This window comes from Chenopodium album, chromosome 6 (genome assembly GCF_948465745.1).
Source record: "Chenopodium album chromosome 6, dcCheAlbu1.1, whole genome shotgun sequence".
NCBI classification, from domain to species: Eukaryota; Viridiplantae; Streptophyta; class Magnoliopsida; order Caryophyllales; family Amaranthaceae; genus Chenopodium; species Chenopodium album.
The window spans coordinates 71033195-71055974 of NC_137839.1; the positions used below are offsets into that span (position 1 = coordinate 71033195).

Below are 22780 nucleotides of genomic sequence, written 5' to 3' on the forward strand. Positions count from 1 at the left end.
TTTTGCAAGACCACACATTTGGCCGGAAAACAGACTTTGACCTTGTATTCCGGGGTTGACCCCCCACATGTCTCGCACGTGACACCCTAAAACACACTAACCAATTTTCCGGCGGCCAACCACTTTCCATAGCCAACCAAAAACCCAGCCAACCAATTTCCCCCACCCGCTGCCAGACCTGCTAGCTAAAGGCGCCGGCAACCACCTCCCTACCCCTGCGCCGGCGATCCTGCTCCCTTCCCTTTCCCCCAACCCACGAATTCTCTCTCCTCCCCTTCCACCTAACCACCATCACTTTCTTCACTCTCACCACCCGAACCCCGAGATCCACCACCACCTACTTTCCTAAAGCGCTGCCCATGAATTCTCTCTCCTCCTTTTCCACCTAAAGCAGCGCCGCTCGATTTATTGACCTAGACCCACACTCCACCATTCATCAACTGCCATGAATGTTGCGCTTCACGAAGGTATGGGAATGGGTTGGGCTTGAGGGTTGGGTTTAAGGACGGGAATGGGAAAGGGAGGGGATGCGGTCACCGGCGACGAAGGAGGGAGGTGGTTGCCAGCCACTGGAAGGGGGAGGGGGCTGGGGCGGGGGGAAAAGGAGGGTTAGTGGTTTTAGGGGGTCATGTGCAAAGCACGTGGTCAGGTCAACCCCAGAAAACAAGGTCAAACTCTATTTTCCAGGGAAAGGTGTGGCCTTACAAAAAAAATATAGATTAAGGTGTGTTTTTGCGAAAAAAAATTTATAAGGTGATTTCCTGCAAAAAAGTGGTTATAAAAGGTGGTTTAATGCAAAATTTCCTTTAATAGGCTTTCTTCTGTATGATGAATAAGGTGAACTACCATAGTACCATATAACAATTGTGGAGTGAGGGATAACTCAATTAGCTTTCATCCCGATTTCAGGAATCATGTGATTAATTCTCGTCACCCGTCCTTGTGGCTCTTTAAATACCAAAAATAAATCTATCAACATTGTGGTGTACATACTAAAGCAGTAAAGCTTGATGTTTGCAAGATTTGGTTTTCATTAGTTTATATGAATGACTATTCTTAGATTATTGTTAATTTTCTTTTTAAATTTGTCTCCACTGAGTTAACCAATCTATATTTTAGGATTATAAAAAGTTTGTTCATCCCCTTATGAGCAATACTCACACATACGGGGCACACGTGTGGGGGTAATTCAGGGTGCAAGTCATGCTAAAAAAATTTCTATATTAGGAAATTTATTCATTATTAGGAAACCTCCTTACAAAATTATTCATTATTTCTATATTAGGAAAACCACCTTTAAAAAAAAATTTAAAAATAAAAACTTGTAAGAACACACCTTAATATAATTTGTTTTTTTGCGAGACACCACCTCCTTATCGCCAGATTCTAGAAATTGACCTTGTATTTCAGCGTTTTCTTGGTCCCATACAACCCTCTATCGTTTGCAATTGATGTGTAGATACCAGACAGTAGTGAAGCAAACGCACTGCACACTTCAAAAGCCGAAAATTGTTTCTGGAGTATGTTGGCAGTTACTGCAGCTAGATGGTTTGTTGTAGCAAATGAACAGATCTTGCTCCTTTTTACTGGGTGGTCTCTTAGTAGGAAATGAGCAAATAACTTCATGCAGAAGATCAGGCATATAACAGTGTGTCTGACCCCCCAGTCTCTTAGCAAGAAATGAGCAAATAACAGTGTTTCCAACTCTGGAACCTAATTGCTTCATCTCCTGAATTTGACCCAAATCAACGGACCTGAACAGAACCCTATCCGGATGACCCATTTGTCACCTCTACAATCACCCCCTAGCGTAAAAGCCGTTTCAGACCATCATTGTATCCTGTCCGACTGAAGCCCGTAGTGTTCGACATCCCAATCTGCTTTATCAGTTGGTATGAACCCAAATTTCATTTATAGAACCCCACTTTCCAGCAGCAGCAAATGAGTCTAAAGGGAAATGTGTGAGCCAATTTATCAATCGAGACACAATTTAAAATATTCATAAACCACTATACTTCCCATACTTTGCAAAGCAGTTTGCATGAACTGAGCAAACCAGCCTAGACACTTAAAAGTTGAAATAGTTTTTTCACTTTTTCTGGTATTCTCATAATAAACTTCCCATATGTGTGCTATGTTTCCAAAGTGCCACAAAAGATCAGCCATACAAACATAGTGCTTCACCTGAAGCTTCAATGAATAGTCCCTCTCCATGACTTCAAATATCTCCCAACCTTTGTCTACCAACCCAGCATATCTGTACGCTAAGATAACAAACAAGAAAAATCTACTAGAATCAACAAAACTCAAATAAAAAACTAACATATAAAGCATTAACAAGTCTTTTCAGGTTCGTTGATTAAAATAGTAGTACGTGAGCATAAATGAACTAATGAAAGAACCCTTTCAAGTTTAGGGAATTATTTGGCAGTCATTCAATTGGACAATAATACAACTATTAATTTAAGTACTTAATTAAGTCGTTTATCACTTTGTCTAGTTATCTACCTTTTGCACTCATTTGTGCAGTTCTTACATTGCGATGGAGAAAACCAATCTACACAATTGATTTATTAAGATTATCATTTGGAAGAAAATAAATAGTGTAGAGACCAGAACTTACCCATTCTTCTTTCCAACAGCATACATCAATAGGTGATGCTTTTTCTGGAGTGTGTGCAAGCCCTTCAACTGTAAGCTTTGTTGTAGCAAATGTTGAATGCATATATCTGTGCTTTTCAAAAGTAATTCTGATGCAGATAAATCCCAAAGGTGATTATCTGAATAATAATGCAAATGCAAGTGAGCTGATTTGTTGCCAGCTTAAAAATCATTAGGCTATTCATATGGTGTCAATATCCATTTCACCTTCACCTTAGACCAACATGAAACCGTTTCAGACCATCATCTGCTCCTGTCCAACTCAAGCCTGTATCTTTTAATACTCCTCTCTGCTTCATCAGTTCCCTAACTTTATTTGCAGAGTCCCACTTTCCCGCAGCAGCCAGTGAGTCAGATAAGGCAATATATGAACCTGGCCTTCCATAAGGACCCAAATTAAAAAGTTCATCTGCTGCTATACTTGCCATCTCTAGTTTGTCATGCAATTTACATGAGCTGAGCAAAGCAGCCCAAACATCTGAATTAGGTTTTTCGGGCATTCTCATCACAAATTCCCATGCCTGCTCTACATTCCCAGAGCGCCCTAAAAGGTCCACCATGCAAGCATAGTGTTCCATCCGAGGCTTTAATGAATAGTCCCTCTCCATGCTTTCAAAGATCTCCCAACCTTTGTCTACAAACCCAGCATATGTGCATGCCGAGATAGCACACAAGAATGTAACATAATTGGGTTTTATTTGATTATTCGCTTGCAATTTCCCGAACATTTCAATCACTTCATAGGGTTTTCCATTTTTTCCATACCCATCAATCATGGATGTCCACGAAAATATATTCTTTTCAGGCATGGAATCGAATACTTGACGAGCATCATCAGTTCTTCCACATTTTGAATACATATCTATTAGAGCACTCCCAATCTTCACGTCAATAAAATACTTAGTTTTCACCAGGTGACTCTGTACTTGTTGACCGATTTCAACTGACGTCAACAGAGAGCATGCTCCAATAAGACTCGCGAAAGTGGAAATTGTAGGTAAATAACCTTGTCTCAACATATCAATGAAAATTTCAACCGATCTCTTTGCTGTATCAGTTGATTTACTATAACCTTCAATCATAGCATTAAATACCACAACATCTTTGTCAACTATCTCTTGAAACAGTGACTCAGCATCCTCCATGTTACCACTTCTTAAGTAGCCAGATATCAATGAAGTAGAACAAATGGCATTCTTCACTAACATTGAATCAAACACACACCTAGCATAACCAAGCCTTTCAGATTTGACATACATATCTATTAAGGTAGCAAGAAGAACAACATCCACTACACCATCATATTTTAGAATCCGAGCATGCACTTGTCTTCCTATGTCGCAGATAAAAAATAAGGGAACGGGTACAGAAGCCCACGCTTTTAGTATCAATGAATGTGTAAAGCTGTCAGGCTTTTCATCAGAATTGCACATCTTACGAACCAAATCAAAAGTTTCCAGAACTTTGCCATGCTTCACATAAGCATTAAGCAAATAATTATAAGCAGAGAGTGATGGATCAGGCATTTCTTCAAGCAACTGCCTCGCATAATTCACAAAGCCAGATTTCAAATGAAGGATGAGGAGTTTTATAGAAATGTTCTTATTTAGTTGATAACCAGCTTTAAGAATATGGCTATGAATCTTTAAGCCATGTGAAGGTGAATCTGAATTAATGAACTGTTGAATAGTGGTTGACAGTGAAACTGAAGTTGAATTTGAAATACAGGCAGCTGTTGGTGCGTGGAATTTCGGCACATGCAAAGCTGAGAAGCATAGAGATCTAATTTGGGTTACTTTGACATTTCTCATCTTACACCATAAGCCTGGCTCACTATGACCTGATAAGTCAGCAAAATTACAGTAAGAATAAAAAAACAAAATGAAACCTTTAACAGAACACCAGGCAATAAACTACATGCTTTCAAATGTGAAACCAATAGAATGTATTTCAATTCAGACATTAGATGACTTTGTCAACAGAACCACGAACATCATGATCAATAATTTCAGTGTATACATGTAATAAAACCACCAAGGCATCAATAGGATGTTTTCTCAGTTAAGCACACCAATCAAAAGTAGATAAACAAATAATATATAAACAGTTAAACTTTTCTCTTCGCCAAAGAGTATCTAAGAAGGTTATTAACAACAATCATACAGAAATATAGTTCAATTACAGGTAGCAACCACAAATCAACACGAGAAACAAATTATCTCAATATCTTTGAAACGGCTTCCAACTAAAGTGGATAAAAGGGTTGAAGTGTATACAACCTTGTCCCGTTGACAATGGTAAGGTTTGCATAAGACCTTGGACCCCAATGCAACACCTATCAGATACTTTACAGAAAATAAGTGCAGATGTTTGATAAGAATGATAACTATGACAAGTCATTCTGAATTGGTCCATTATAATCCAAAACCAAATAATAATGAATTTTCCAACCCCAATTATAAACGAAGTATTGTTGGTTTATGAACAATTGTAGTTTGATAACTATAAGAACCACCATATATACATTAACAACAGTGTCAGCTTGATATAACCCCTGGCTAATGATGATGAACCGTGATTTTGAGATCCTTAGAGTAACAGAAAAGCCTTCCACCAACTTAAGAATAGGTGGCCTCCATAGACCTAATGACTCACAGATTGACATTTTCACACTCTATGCAAGAGAAATATTTAAAATTCTTGATGCAGAGGCTGGATATTGTCTTAAAAGTATTCCCCCAACAGAGGTGTATAAATTGAGCACCCAACTAAAATGGGATTAGCCCTACAGAAGAAGAGTGTTCCTCTTGTGGTAGAGCATTATAAAAGCCTAGTATTTTGTGTAGCAAAGCATGCAAACTCAACATTTTGGCAGGCTATGGTGATTATGCCTTCCCAATATCTTTCTTCACTAGGTTCAATTAGGGATAAGTCCCTGTTCTCTAACACACCAATAGCATGCCACTAAAGACCAATCTGACTATTGTAAAATACATCGGCACATAATGAAACAACCCAAAAGTTAACCTGCAAAGACTTCTGAGAACATTCAAAAACTTCTTCAATGGAATAAACATTGATAGCACATTCCGCCTATAATGGTAGAAGTTAGAAAATCTACAACATATAGGAAGACATAGGAGCTAAGAAAATCTCAAGCCTACCTACAAAGTAAGCAACAAATCTAACTTTAACTATAAAACAAAGAACAACAATATACTCACTCAAGTACCCGATTACTTGAGTTACCTGAAGCAAAAAAATATATATATATACTAGTCCACGTGTTATACGTCTAAGGTCAAACAATGAAACAAGTCAACTTTTGATCCTTTATTTCTTATATTATGGGTATTTTTACACAACTATTTTGCATTTAAGAACTTTTGCTCATGTTTTTCATAGGTTGACTTTGGAATATTTTTTCGTAGCTGTTGCAGCCTGAATCATGTTCTTGTGCGCAGCCCATCATCCTAAGAATTAGCAATCAACACACCTTGAAAAACTCCAATACGATAAACAGCCATATTAACTACGAAGTATTAATCAGAGAAACAAAAACGAACTAAAGAAAAGTAAGCTACGAATAGGACACCATATACTCAGACGATTATGCAAAAACAAGAAACAAAAGCGCAATGGTTAATCTTTCAAGTTTGTAAAGTGGACCAAGGCCGCATCCATCAAGAAACAGAATCAGACATTCAGACCCCTTATAAGCCTAAGTGATATTTCATCCTAAAAGTGATTGGCAGTGGGAAGGGATTGACTAATCGCGCTAATAAGTTGGTAATCTCTCATCTTCTCCAATGCCGGACAACTCACATTACAACGAATCGAACAAAATGTAGACAAATTAATATGATGAAGCAAAACAACACTCCTCAAAATTCAAAATCATTAAGCCAGGGCAAGAGGTGCGGCCGCCCTGTACCCAGAAAGTAAAGGCCCAATTTTACAGGTTATTAACAACAATCAGCAACACATTAGCAATTAAATTTGACTCAATCATCAAATTAGGTTCCAAAAATCACAATTAAAAATTTATTCATAAGATCAACCTAAATTGCTAAAAGCGAGATTCTAGCAACAAAATCAATCGTTATAATCTTGCATAACTTCAGTAATTATAACCAACAGTCGAACAGTTCAATAATGAAACTAACAAGAACCCTAAATTCACTATACTGATTTATAAATAAACAATAAACATAGATTGTGAAATTGATATATAATGATTATAAATAAATAAAATCTTACCTGGTTTAATGGAGGAGAGAAAGCTCAGAGTACGCGCTTCAATGGAGAAGAGAGTGCAGCTTAAAAGTGATAGCTCCCATTATACAGTACATTCTACATTTTTACTCCGTAATTCATTTTTTCAGTGGAGGCGGATGCACCCATCCGGTTTTCTTTTAAAAAAAGGCGGAATGAACATTTAGTTGTTAACATATAGTTGTTTTATAAAGAACATATAGCTATTTTATAAAAAACATCTAGTTTTATATGGTTTTTTTTTGTAAATCTAAAGAACATTTGTAATATTAGTAAAGAACATGATAATATTAAAGAACATTATTCATATAGTAAATGTACATTTGGTATAAATGACCATGTATGCATATAAAAAAAAAGTACATTTGGTATAAATGACCATGTATGCATATAAAAAAGTACATTTTATTGTATTATAATGTATATTGTACTATATTCTAATGAACATATATGTTATATTGTTGGTTACATATAAAAAAGTACATTGTATTATTTGCATCATGTAAGTATATGAAAAAAGAACATTTTACTGTATTTTAATGTACATTGCATTATTTGAATCTACAACTTTTTCTAAAATTGTCTATTTGCTTGTTTTTTTTCTTCAAAAATGGATTATTCGGAAGATCTTCTTCAAGAACTTCATTTTATTTGATCTTGAACAATTTTGGACTCAAAATTTCGAATTTCTTGAAATTTTGTTTGAGGTTTGAGGAATTTAAATGGGTTTGAAGTTTTGTTTGGAGAGAGAAAGTGAACTTTTGGTAAAAAAAAAATATTGAAATGATTTGTAATTAATGTATGGTAAAAAAAATAATTATAGTACTATTTATCTATTTCATTATACAAAAAAATAATAATTATATTATTATACAAAAATAATATACAAAATTGTTGCACAAAAATCTGATGTACATTATAAATGAACACTATGTTCTTTTATGTATATGTCCATGTACATTATAAAAGAACACTATGTTCTTTTATATGCCCATGTACATTAGTATATACCTGCATGTTCATTCTACCTTTTTATACTTTGGAGCGGATGCACCATGCGAATCGTGCATCCGCCTCCACGAACCAAGCTTTAAATAATTGCAACATTTTTTTCACATAATTGGTTGTTGTGTAGGAGTGATTAGGACTGCACTGGACTCATGTTCGATCTCCCGCAATGACAATTGGGATGGGACTGGAACTTAACCACCTATATACTCGAATCCATATTAGCCCAAATGGTGAATTGAATAGGAAAAAAAAAATACATGAAGTAAGGCAAATCCTTATATACTACTTCCGTTTTTTTTTTTTAGTTGACACATTTTGACTTTATCATTATTCACCCATCTTTATTTCTCGGTAATTAAAGATTGATAATTGAAATTAATAATCCTACCTTTCACCCATATTCTTAAAATAGTCCCACTTTTAAGTTAACTTATAATAATCATAACTTTTAAACCCATATTCTTTTAATGGTCCTTCATCCGTTTTCACTTACAGTAGCAGATTTCCTAACCTACGTGGCAGTCACCTATCTATCTGGCATTGACTGTTCATTAATTTTTAATTTACCTTTTTTCTCAAATTTATTTAAACCCCCTCTTCCCCTTCCCTGCTTCAGCTTCTCTGTTCTCTGTTAAGAATTCCCCACAAGCTTTTCTCTTCTCGTTCGAAATTGTCTCACCTTCACACTTTAATCTATTGGAATATAACCTTGAAGGTCTTATCCACATATTTGCCCAACTATAATGGCGAAGGGTGTAGAAAATTCGTATGGGTCGGGGTTTATTCCCTAATTTTTGACAAGTTCCTAAATTTATAATTTAGGGTTCATACTCTAATCAATACATCACCAAACACAACAAATCAATTCAAAATTGACGAAACCCAATCACAATTATATAAGTGTAGACACCCATTTGTGTCTCCCCAAAACCAAACCCAGTGATGAGTATCTTTCGCGTCGAATCATAATAGAATAAAGTGAAAGTGTGGAAAATCTAGTGTTGCGGAAAGTTTTAATTTCTTTTCTCTTCTCTCTGTTTTTGAAAACTTATTTTTAAGAAAACAGCCAATCCAGTTTGGTCCATGATATGGGTCCAATAGTAGTGTAGTTGGATGGGGCTTGCAAAGACCTTTCCAACGATATATTATAAGCCCAATTCCGATGAATATTGAGGAAGTTATGGCCAATTTACTAAACTGGGCCCGGTTTGAGCCTTATATGTGGCCCAATGATCTAGGGGAGGGCCTAATATAGATTTATCATTCCTAATGCAATTAGGAATGGTTTTAGTCTTCTAGATTCTTCTAGAAGGTTCTTTTCATTCCTAATTCAATTAGCATTGATAAATTGACTTTTGTTGACTTTTCAGAGATTTAATCAAAATCAAATAGCATTTTCGAGGAAATTATATGATTTTATCCTCCAGTACGGCAAACTTATCTGATTTTCGAAAACGCGTTAAAACCAGGCTTGGCGCCTGACTCCAGGCATTGGCGCCTGGAACCAGGCCTGGCACCTGGCGCTAGCCATTGGCGCCTGGCGCTAGTGTTGGTGTCTGGCGCTAGTTAGCCAGGGTTTGCGCCATCTCTGTTTTTTTGTGTGTCAGACTCTGTTTTGTTTATTTTATCTTTTTGGCTGATTTCTCTATAAATAACGTATTAAAAACTCCGTTTTCATTCATCAACAACCAGCTTTTCAATTATAATCACCTACAATCAGTTTTTTATTCGCAATCATTAATTCTCTAATTCTCTTAATCATTCACCAACTCTCATCAAGATTTTCTTGATTATTCTCTCCCTCTCTCTCTCTTTTCTAAACTAGCCTTTTCTCAAATACAAAATTCCGCATTCACAAGATCTAGAAACACCTAGCCATATTCGAAGTTGCCTTCGCCCTAGACGTGAAAGGTTTAATTTATGAGGGTTTGGTCTCAAATCTCTCTTTCAATTATTTAATTTAGTTGTTTTGATTATTATTTTCCTTGAAGTTACTAACGTGTGTATTTTGTTATTAGAAAGAGGTACGAAGCATCAAAGTAAGTGCTTTAATGGTTTTAATTGATATTATGATGTAGAAATCATGTTTAGATTGTTATTATGATATTCCTAGTATCATGTTTAGGGAAAAGGTTATAATATCAAATATGCTTATTATGATTGTTACGATGCTTCCTATGTCTATTCCTAATATTTATGATTGTTAGTATCATGTTAGGGCTAAAGATTTGATTTTTATTGCTTAGTGACATGCTAGGGTTTGTTATTAATCTTGTTAGTATCATGCCTAGGATCTTGCTATTATTATTATGCTTTAATATTAACATGAATATGATTATGATTATAATTGTTATGATTTATGATGATTATTATTATTATTATTTTGATGATGATTATTTTACTTATGATGATATTATTATTATGATTATTATAATTATTAATCATGATTGATTATTTATTATGTTGCTTGATATTTATTTTTATTGCTTGATCACGTCTTTTATGCATGTTTAAAGGGAATTTGTACTTGTAATCACGCTTAATAAGATAATTAATAATCTTGTTAGGGTTAATTTGATTATAATTTCAAGTGATCGCCAATAATAGATTTATTTGTGCATTAATATTCAACCAACATATATAAACAGGTTTAGGGTTAATCTATTGATTGCATGTTAATTAAAAAGCGCACATGAATACGATCAGAATAAAGTAGAGGCCTATTATTAGGGCAGGTTCAATCTCTTTTAGGTTGGATTTGTACCTTCATCCCCGAACCCTTATTTGGTTCTAGATCTTATGGAGTTGACGATCTCTTAGATCGTTAAGGGGTGTAACCTTCACCTCGTGAACGGTTTACAAGTTCCTAAAACTTGTTGGCGACTCTTTTGCTCTATCTTCTTCCCTTTTGGACGCCACCGTACTTTAGTGTATGATCACAGTGGGGTTCAAGCTAGTGGGATTAAAGCTTGAAATTATTCCCTACAATAAGGGTTTAGATATTTTACCTGTAATTAGTACTAAGCAAGTCGAAATTGAGCAAAATCAATCTATCGCAATTCCCAATTCACAATTGTTGTTGTTCGTACAGTACACCAAGTCACCAAGTCCACGAATTTCCTCCTTTTCTTGCAACAATTCAGCTCACAACATTAAACTGAGCATCGAAGAAACCAGAAAATTTTTAAAAAAAAAATTACAGAGGAAGAGTAGGAGGAGTAGTCATTAATGGCGTTGGCAAAGGAGTAGTTGGAGAAGATTAAACAAAGTCTTGATTTAGGAGGGAAATTAAGTCGGTAAAGGAATTATCTTGATTACCCGGTTACCAATCATAAGGTTTGTTAAAAGAATATGGGTTTAAAAGTTGGCATTATTAAAAGTTAACTTAAAAGTGGGACTATTATAAGAAGATGAGTAAAAAGTAGGATTATTAATTTCAATTATTCCTTAAAGATACGAATGGTTGAATTAGTGCATTGGCAAACGCAACTAAAAATGTGTGTCAACTAAAAAAGAAACGGATGAAGTATTATTGATTTTATCCTTAAAATCACTTATTTTGTATAATGTATTAGATTTATCCTACGTAGTATTAGTTTTCTAATCTTATATTTATTAGAAATTACACATTAATAAACAATCAAACTCATTATAAAATAAAAGTCACCTTATCTATAATATTGTTAAAACTCATGGGGACAACATGCTAACGACGTGTGTCACTCATATGCCACATATGCACTACATGTCATCCTATGTGTCATCCCTCTTCTCTCACCATATTGAATTGTATTAATGTATAGTCTCTTTAACAAAAAGTCTTCATTGATCTAATTTTAATGCTATATAATACAGTAGTGTTTAATTTAAGGAAAATTTGTAATTATTAATCCCAACTTTCACCCATTTTCTTTTATTAATCCCAACGTTCAGTTATTACTGATTAATCCTAACTTTAGTACCCATTTTTTTTATCCGGTCCAATAGGTTACCAAACCTATTGTACCCGGTTTAATCTGACGTGGCAGTAGCTGTTGCAAAATTAATTTATTTTTCCTTTTTTTTAAAAAACGGTAAACAAAACACCCCTTTGCTATTTATTTCCCTCGAATTTAGCCGTTGCAACCCCTATTTCATCACTCTTCTTCTTCAAATTTTGTTATTATGATTGTTACTAACGTGTGTATTTTGTTATTAGAAAGAGGTACGAGGCATCAAAGTAAGTACTTTAATGGTTTAATTGATTTTTGATGTTATTATGATATTCCTAGTATCATGTCTAGGGTATTTTTAATATTAAATATGATTGTTATGATGCTTCCTATGTTCTTCCTAATATTTATGATTGTTAGTATCATGTTAGGGCTAAAGATTTGATTTTTATTGCTTAGTGACATGCTAGGGTTTGTTATTAATCTTGTTAGTATCATGCCTAGGATCTTGCTATTATTATTATGCTTTAATATTAACATGAATATGATTATGATTATAATTGTTATGATTTATGATGATTATTATTATTATTATTTTGATGATGATTATTTTATTTATGATGATATTATTATTATTATGATTATTATAATTATTAATCATGATTGATTATTTATTATGTTGCTTGATATTTATTTTTATTGCTTGATCACGTCTTTTATGCATGTTTAAAGGGAATTTGTACTTGTAATCAAGCTTAATAAGATAATTAATAATCTTGTTAGGGTTAATTTGATTATAATTTCAAGTGATCGCCAATAATAGATTTATTTGTGCATTAATATTCAACCAACATATATAAACAGGTTTAGGGTTAATCTATTGATTGCATGTTAATTAAAAAGCGCACATGAATACGATCAGAATAAAGTAGAGGCCTATTATTAGGGCAGGTTCAATCTCTTTTAGGTTGGATTTGTACCTTCATCCCCGAACCCTTATTTGGTTCTAGACCTTATGGAGTTGACGATCTCTTGGATCGTTAAGGGGTGTAACCTTCACTTCGTTAACGGTTTACAAGTTCCTAAAACTTGTTGGCGACTCTTTTGCTCTATCTTCTTCCCTTTTGGACGCCACCGTACTTTAGTGTATGATCACAGTGGGGTTCAAGCTAGTGGGATTAAAGCTTGAAATTATTCCCTACAGTTTTTGGCGACTCCACTGGGGAGGATTTCTATTTTAATTCCTGAATTTGTTTCGGCAATGATTTAGAATGAGTGGATGAGACTCGAAACGTTCTAAGTATTTCATGCGCGTAATTTTGATTAACATTATTGTCATATGCATAAAAAATATCTCATTGGAAAGACCATCCGTAATGAGTTAAAAACATAGGATTTTACACGTAGGAAATTTGAGAAATGTCTTTCACAACTAGGACCGAAATAACACCGCTCGAAACTGAAAAATTTTATCGAGCACAGAAAGCTGCCACTAGTAGAAAAAAATTATGGGAAGCGGTTCAAACCCCCAAATGGGAAGCATTTCTGAACCGCATGGGTTTGGGGCTTGCCAATTGCCATGTAAATGGCAAGCGGTTCAGAACCGCTTCCCATTTGGGGGGAATGGCAAGCGGTTTGGCGCCAAAACCGCTTCCCATTTGTATTTTTTTTTATTTATTTTAATATATATAATAATTAATAATAATAATATTATTAGTGACCTGTTTTGATATGCACATTAATCCAGTTTTTTAAAAATTATTATTATTATTAATATTATTATTAATTAATATTATTATTAATTAATATTATTAATTAATATTAATAATTAATAATAATTAATTAAAAATATTACAAATTTTGGAATAATAATAATTCAATAACAATAAAATGCATAATAATAATAACATATATAAAACTCATAAATAATGTATAGTACTAATTACAAATAAGTAATATAATGTACATATGGATTTACTACATACTAAAAATAAAAAAGATAAAAAAAAAAAAAAAACTCAATCAAATTCATTATCTAACTAACACATATATATTATATATTCTACCTAGATGCCATCAAATGTCACAAAAAAAGCCCACATGTCGCGAATTTCATCAACTTCTTCCTTTGTCAAAGGGCCTTCCCTTTGAATGTTACAAACCTTTGAAAAGAAAAACAATACCAAACATTAAACATCATTCATATATATATTACATAAAATTCAAACTAATAATTAAAAAATAATAATATATATATTTTAAATATTTCTGTAGGGAATAATTTCAAGCCTTTAAAATCCCACTAGCTTGAACCACACTGTGATCATACACTAAAGTACGGTGGCGTCCAAAAGGGAAAAAGATAGAGCAAAAGAGTCGCCAACAAGTTTTTTAAGGAACTTGTAAACCGTTCACGAGGTGAAGGTTACACCCCTTAACGATCCAAGAGATCGTCAACTCCATAAGGTCATGAACCAAATAAGGGTTCGGGGATGATGGTACAAATCCAACCTAAAAGAGATTGAATCTGCCGTAATAATAGGCCTCTACTTTATTCTGATCGTATTCACGTGCGCTTTTTAATTAACATGCAATCAATAGATTAACCCTAAACCTGTTTATCTATGTTGATTGAATATTAATGCACAAACAAACTATTATTGGCGATCACTTGAAATTATAATCACATTAACCCTAACAAGATTATTAGTTATCTTATTAAGCGTGATTGCAAGTACAAATTCCCTTTAAGCATGCATAAAGGTGTGATCAAGCAATAAAGAAATAGCATCAAGCAACAATAATAATACATAAATAATCATGAACCATTATTATAACAAATTATAATGAACATGAATAATAACGAATATCATAATCATAGCAATCATAGTTAATAATAATCATCATAGATAAAATAATCATCATCAAAATAATAATAATAATAATATTCATAATCATCATAATCATAAATTATAATAATTATAATCATAATCATGTTCATGTTAATATTAAAGCATAATAAACGTAGCAAGATCCTAGGCATGATACTAACAAGATTAATAACAAACCCTAGCATGTCACTAAGCAATAAAAATCAAATCTTTAACCCTAACATGATACTAACAATCATAAATATTAGGAAGAGAATAAAAGACATCTTAGCAATCATATTTAATATTAAAGTTACCCTAGACATGATACTAGGAATATCATAACAACAATTTAAACATGATTTCTACATCATAATATCAATAAAATCAATTAAAGTACTTACTTTGATGCCTCGTACCTCTTTCTAATAACAAAATACACACGTTAGTAACTTCAAGGAAAATAATAAACAAAGCAATTAAATTAAATAATTGACAGAGAGATTTGGGACCAAATCCTCATAAATTAAACCTTTCACGTCTAGGGCGAAGGCAACTTCGAATATGGCTAGGTGTATCTAGATCTTGTGAATGCGGAATTTTGTATGAAAAACAAGGTAAGAAAGAGAGATGAAAGAAAGAATGCTAAAGAATTAATTGTTGATGAAAGCTAATTAAAACTAATTGTTGATGAGAATTCGTGAATGAATGTAGATGATGATAATTGGTGAATGAAAACGGAGTTTTTGATACGATATTTATAGAGAAAATCAGCCAAAAAAGATAATTTAACAAAACAGAGTCTGACGCTCAGGAAACAAGGTTGGCGCTAGGCACCAGTGGCTAGCGCCAGGCGCCAATGGCTAGCGCCTGGCGCCAAGTCTGGTTCCAGGCGCCAAGGCCTGGGGTTGGACGCCAGTCTTGATTTTAACGCGTTTTCGAAAATACGATAAGTTTACCGTACTGGAAGATAAAATAATATAATTCCTTCGAAAATGCTATTTGATTTCGATTAAAACTCTGAAAAGTCAACAAAGTCAACTTATCAATGCTAATTGAATTAGGAATGAAAAGAACCTTCTAGAAGAATCTAGAAGACTAAAATCATTCCTAATTGCATTAGGAATGATAAATCATATTAGGCCCTCCCCAAGATCATTGGGCCGCACATAAATCTCAAACTGGGCTCAGTTTAGTAAATTGGCCATAACTTCCTCAATATTCATCGGAATTGGGCTTATAATATATCGTTGGAAAGGTCTTTGCAAGCCCCATCCAACTACACCATTATTGGACCCATATCATGGACCAACCAAACTGTATTGGCTATTTTCTTAAAAATAAAGTTTTCCAAAACAGAGAGAAGAGAAAAGAAATAAAAACTTTCCGCAACACTAGACCTTTCCACACTTTCGTTTCATTCGATTATGATTCGACGTGAAAGGTACTCATCGCTGGGTTTGGTTTTGGGGAGCCACAAATGGGTGTCTACAGAAGCCCCCACTTTGACTGAGTTTGGAGAAACGCAAGTTTCGAAAACAAAAGTCAAAGTATCGATAGGGACGGAGAATGATTCAGAACGTTCTGCGATCCTAAATCAATCTTATAACGCTGATACCTGCAAAACTAGCATTAGTTAAACAGATAAAAGAGTTAAGAAACGCGTATCTTGCACCGTCGAGCACACGTCTCTGAAAGTAACCGATTTGCTGCTGCTTTACTGTATCCTCGCTGTTTTGATGACCTCCTACAAGCTAGAGAATGCCATCTCGCTTGAAAACCGCTACGCCTGTAACTGCTTCCAAATTAGAAGATTCCTTCGCCTGAAACGATCCTCCTCCGCTATGATGATATTCCGCGTCCAAGGGAATACCATCGAAGATTATTTCTCTTGAAACAATCCTCATCCGCATTGATAATATTTCACATCCTAGAGAATATTATCGAAGATAACTTCGCCCGAAATTACCTCCAGTTGCTCGTGACAACTTTCCGCAAGCTAGGGAACATTGTCGAAGATATCTTCTCTTGAAGTCATCCTCATTTTATGCGATAATTTTCCAAAGGAAATTACCGAAGATCCACGCCTGTCGATCTTTAAAAAAAAAAAAAAAGTTCGCCTGAACTTTGCCTCCGCTATGCCTGTACGTTGGCGCTCTTTTGCTTTGAACCTGTATGTCGGTGCCTTTTGCTCTTGAACCTATATGTCGGTGCCCTTTTGCTTTTGAACCTATATGTCGGTGCCCTTTGCTAATGAGCCAATGCTTAGGCGCTTTAAGCTAAAGTGAAACGATCTCTTATCAGGTCGATCACTTTATGTAATCAAGTCGATTACTTAATCATGTCAAATTGCTTAGAGGGGCTAACTGGCGTACCAAGGAACCCAAAATATGTTGTATAAGGCTAGCACAACATCAACAGGTGGCTGAGTGCTTTGGCGTCGCTGAAAAACCATCAGCGCCAGAAATTTGGCATTAGCGCCAGGCGCTGATGTTGGCGCCAGGCGCCAAGCCCAGATTGTGACGCCAATGCTTAGGGACTGGAGCCAGCACGGGATTCTCTTTAAATGCCCGTTTCCTCTTCATTTGCTACTCTGTTCGACGCGAAATTGCTCGAAAGAAAGTCCGAAACTTCAATTGCTCATTGCTTGCTCGTTTCTCAACCGAATTCGCTCAAATTTGTTGCAAATCAAAGATCTTCTCATCTATTTTCCCGATCTATGTAAGTTTTCCTCAAACTCACATAAGTTTTTATGAATTCTTAGCATGAATATTCACGAATTTCATGAAATTTCGAATTCTATGATGCTCAATTTGCTTTGTTTGTCAAGTTTTATGCCATGAAATTGCTTGTTTATGTTTATATATTGCCTTGGGAGTAATTTGAGACTTGTTTGACTCAATTTGGTGAAGAAATGAGCAATCTGCCATTATTGGACCTCTTAAGGTCGTGAAGAACAATGTGGCTTGTTCTTGACATTGTTGCTAGCAATTCTTGTTCAATTTGTCACAATAATCACTATAGTGTTGCAAGAAATTGTTTGATTGCTTGAAAAAATGCTGTCATGCACAATTTGAATTCTACTCTGTTTTAGTACTACGTACTCTGTTTTTGTGAACATAGTATCATGCGGCTAGGCGAACCTTAGATACTATAGAACCTTAATTTGTGATGATTCTGCACAATGTAGCATGGCTATACAACGAGGCTCGGGTTCACGGTCCTGAAACACTAGACAGGAGCATGAGCCCGTGGAAGACGACGCCACGCCGTCCACTTCGCTTGGTCGGCTTCCGGAGTGGGACGAGCAGACTCTGTTCTTTGCCCCTGTCCACCACATTTCTGAGAGGGTGAGACGGGGAACCGAGACCGGGAGAACACGGCATCACGGCTCTGGCTGTGACGGTCTAGGCGATTTGTACAGGATGCACATCGCTAGGGACCTCGAGACGAGACTCCTATGAGAGTCTTGCGGGCTAGTTACTCTGTTTGAGACCTCCGAGGCTATGGTCGCCTCCAGCGGGGGTCATCACGTAGTGCGTGCTTTGGTGGAATTCTTCTGGGACACCACCAACACCTTCCATTTTCCCTGGGGCGAGATGATGGTCACCCCCTCAGACTTCAGTCTCATCACAGGACTGGAGTTCACTTCTGTGCCACTGCCGTTCGACGGTGGGGTCGACGTCTTTTCTTCGGAGGTCGAGGAGTTGTTGGGGCCGATTGCTATTTGGGCCCGAGCTGAGGTCGAGACGACTCAGTTTAGTGCTAAAGGGATTCGTCGCTCGACGCTGGCAGCGGCTCTTGATGACGATGCGACCACCCGAGAGCAGCGGGTGCACATCTTTGTGCTGATGTTGTTGTCAGGGACTTTCTCCCCTGACAAGGGTAGTAGGGCATTGCTTTACTACCTTCCTGCTGTCCGTGATCTCCAGCGGATCGGGACTTATGACTGGGCCAGCTTGGCCTATGCTGATTTCGTTCGTGCGCTGAGGGACTCGTGTCGTCATCAGTCCTTTAGGACGGACGTTGCTTTATCTGCTTTTTGGAAGGTCGTAGAGGTAAACATTATTCCCTATAAAGTTTAGCCCTACATATTAGTTAGCATTTATTCACACTTCCAACTCTTTGTAGATCTGGTTCTACGAGCACTTTCCTTCTATTGCGCCGGCGAGACCATCGCCGAGGGGATTTCCGGTGAGCGCCTCTTGGGGCGGCCAACACGTGGACATGTCTACTGCACGTGTCCGGAGCTGGATCATCTCGGTATGATTTTTGATGTTTATCTTGCTCTTCCGTAGTGTTTTAAATATATTCTTGCCTGATTGATGCTTTTTATAGGGACTTGAGGTGGTATACCGACCGTGGGGCGGTTGGACAGTCCCTGGATTAGCCGCACAGTACTCTGCTGAGCGTCGCTATTTTCTGGGGACCTATGGAGCGGTCGCGTACTTAGGAGAGAGGGTCGCTAGACAACACTCTTCTGAGTCTTCGTTGTTCCTGCTCCCCCGCCAAGTCACATGTTCGACGAAGCACAGTTATCGAGCATGGCTGAGGGAGCTGGTACCCTTTGGCGGTCCCGTGTGATCCTCGGGCGGTGTTACACTGAGGAGCTGCTACCTTTATTAGCTCCAGCCCCTGTACCGGCTGAGGATGTGAGGGTAAGATTCTTAGCTTTTTTATTTTTCACTAAGTAGCCCCCAAGTAATACTTTACTGATTTTTTTTTTATTTTATTTTATTTTTATTATCAGGATGGTCCTGTTGAGTTTGTGCCGCCCCGTATGTCCATTCACTACCAGGGGATATACGGGCCGATCGAGGAGATGATTTCTCCGGCTCCCGAGGGCGAGCGCTTCGTGGAGCGGTCGATTCCTCGCCACCAGACTAGTGTAAGCCTAGTTTAAATTCAGAACTATTTTGTGTTTGTTTATCATGTATTTGCACTGACTTATTTTTCTGACAGTTTTCACGCAAGGTGGTTTCGGTTATGGCACGATGCATAGACGCCTTCCGGAGCCAGCTCGTCCGGATGAGGAACGCGGCCACCTGTCGTCGGGATGACGTTGTCCGAGAGGTAACCTTTCTTCACTCATTATTTCTGCATTATGGCTTCAGTTTTACCGTGTTTCTGATTTAATTCTTTTTGCAGGGCCAGCCTATCGCTTCTCACCCCCGTACGAGACCTGAGGGGCGGAGAGATCCGGCGAGGTCTAGCTCGAGACGTCGTCAGGGGGTAGAGGCGGTCGTTCTGAGGCTGCTCGAGCCGACGTTGCTGAGGGCTCGGGATCTTCTTCTGAGGGTGCTCCTGCTGCACTGGTAGGAGAGGCTACCTCGGCTTTCAGAGGTGGTGGGATGTACGAGGTCGGCTCGTCATCGCAGCAGCCTCCGCGGCCTTATCCTCAGGTTGATCCTGGCTGGAGTGGTCCCATCTTTAGTCTTCCTCCTCCTACGGAGACTGGAGCTGGTGCTGAAGCTGGAGCTGGTGGAGAGGTGACTCCTCGTACGGCGCAGTTTTATGGCATGATGGGCCTACGTCCTCCAGCGCCGTAGTCTGATACTGTATATGTATTTTATTTTGACTTTTTATAGAACTTTGCCTTTGACTCATTATTTAGACGCATTTTGTATTTTTATGTTATCGTAAATTTATTTGATTGCTTATTATTATGTTAGTGTATGTTAGTGTGTGCAAAAGAAGTGTGATAACAATTTTTTGCGCAAAAATTCCGTCATTTTTATTATTGATGGAGGATATTATCCGACTCTCTCCCCCAAAAAGAAAAAATAAAAAGGAAAAGAAAACGGAAAAAATGCCGGTTTTTTGAAAATTAAAATAAAATCCAAAAAAAGAATGAAATAAATTAAAAATAATTGCTATATTTAATTAATTAAGAAAAAAAAGATAGAAAAGATATTTAAGAAAATTAAACGGGGGCATAAAGTCATTAACCGACTCAAGTTTAATATCAAAAACGCAAACTGAGCACGTGCGGCTGTCATGGTGACTTGGCGCTAACTGGCGCCACATTATGGCGCGTGACGCCAGGCGCTACACTTAGTGTGTGGCGCCAAGCTCTGGAGGGTGGCGCCAATGTCGGGGCCTTGACGCCAATTGGCGCTGACTCCGTATTTCATTCAGATTAAAATTCTTTGCAATTTGTGCATAAATAGCCCCCTGCTCAGCCGATTCTTCTCATAATTCCAGCGAATAAAATTATTCTCTTCTTTAGAAAAAAATAATAATCATGTCTTTAGCCACTAAAACCTTCACCCAATACACTCATGAATGGTGTCGATCTCTTAATTTTAGAGACAGAAAAGAATTAGATTTATTTCACTTGGGGGGAATTTATGGCATCAAAGGGGTAGATCTAGACCTAGACTTCATACATACCGCTTTAGAATTTTGGAATATTGATACGCATTGTTTCAAAATAGGGTATGATGAAATTAGCCCTTTGCCAGAGGAATTTGGTGCTATCTTAGGCTTCCCTGCAATAGACCTGGTAGTAATCCCTAGAGTAGATGCATATTACTATAAGGATTTCGAACGCTTCTTTAATTTAAAGGAAAGGGGTTTATCAAAAATAGTAGATGGCAATATAGTGAATTTGAAAGAATTCGCACGCTATTATTTTGATAAACCTCTTTCTGAATCCTTTCATATATATAGAAGAAGGGCGTTTTTATTTTGCATGCTTAATCAATTTTTTCTTAGTAGTGGTAAAAATAATGAAGGTCAATCAATTATCACCACTGTACTAGAACAAATTGAATCAGGGAGGAATCCAATGCCATTAATAGTTGGAGAGACCATGATTAGTCTCGACGAATTGAAAAGGGACCCAAAAGCGCCTTTTCGCGGTTCTCCAATTTTATTACAGGTAGAAAAATAATATTTTTAATTACAGAAATCAAAAAAATATATTTTTGTATTGTAATAATAATTTTTTTTGCATTGCAATTTTTTACAGATGTGGCTAATGGAGAGGATAGGATTAATTAGCCCTCCATATGACATTGAAAAATATACTCCCAATTGCTTCGTGAGAAGAAAGAAGCGCATCCCTAAGATTGGGCGCCATGGGTGGAGAAAAGTATTTGAATCACGTGATTTTGCTATCAAGTGGGTCATCCCATGGTGGAAAATAGAAAGGATGATTGGTGTTAACAAGCAACCTTTCTGCCGACTTCCCAGCCTGTCTCGCGTAACATATTATTATCCCTGCAGGGTAAAGAGACAATACGGCTTACTTCAAAATATTCCTTCCGGGGATCTTCGTCCTCCCTATGAGTACCCTGTATCTCAAGAAGTAGATAGATTCGACGCTTACTGGAGCGCTAGACCTTTATGGGAAGTGATTACCCAAAAGGTTCCCCCTTCTTTACCTAATGATGTAAAGAAGTGGTTGCTGAAGAAATCTTCGATTGATCAGGGTAGAACCGATGTGAAGAATCGTCTAGGCGACAGGGTGACACCTGACAAAGAACTCTTAGGTGCAAGAATTGAATTCAAAACACCTACAATGCCTAGAAAGAAAAATACTACTAGAGACAAAGGAAAAAGGAAAGCTAACACCACAGACACAAAGGCTTGGGTGGAAAAGAAGCATGGAGTGCTAGCTGAAGGGGAGACAATCTATTCCAAAATTGAATGTAGGTCCTCTAAAGGATGCCTACTAGCTAAAGTAATGGATGAAGAGGAGGAAGCAGAAAAGAATTGGAAAAGAGCTAAAAAGGAAAAGAAAGATTAAAAGCATTGCTTAGCTTTAGATTTATTAGACTCAGATTGTTATTTTTTATTTAAAGTTAATTTATTTTAGCCTTATTTAGATTCCATTAATAATGTAATTTTATTTTATTAATGAAATTTCAGCTTTCAATTAAATTGTTCACTTTAAATTTATTTTATTAAAGCAATGAAAATCGAAAAAAAAAAAATTAATTTTCCAGAAGTTCTTCGAGTACGGAAGTCGAAAATTTTCCGAAAAACACCGAAATTTGCCCAGATTTTATTTCCAAATTGGCGCCA

At 36.6% G+C, this 22780-nt stretch overlaps 1 protein-coding gene across 2 annotated transcripts; it reads right to left on the minus strand.

Annotated features, from left to right (window-relative positions):
• Positions 1-1169: 1169 nt before the first annotated feature.
• On the minus strand, positions 1170-7032 carry LOC145635143 (pentatricopeptide repeat-containing protein At1g28690, mitochondrial-like). 2 transcript variants are annotated; one of them, XM_081686429.1, is made up of 3 exons: positions 6922-7032; positions 2624-4501; positions 1170-2257 (listed from the first exon to the last, which is right to left on the minus strand). In XM_081686429.1, the coding sequence occupies exon 2, from the start codon at positions 4470-4472 to the stop codon at positions 2871-2873; it is 1602 nt and encodes a 533-aa protein (XP_081542555.1). In that variant the 5' UTR covers positions 4473-4501; positions 6922-7032; the 3' UTR covers positions 1170-2257; positions 2624-2870. The 2 variants fall into 2 exon arrangements, with proteins under 2 accessions (XP_081542555.1, XP_081542554.1); XM_081686428.1 differs by having other exon boundaries at positions 1171-2264.
• Positions 7033-22780: the final 15748 nt, after the last annotated feature.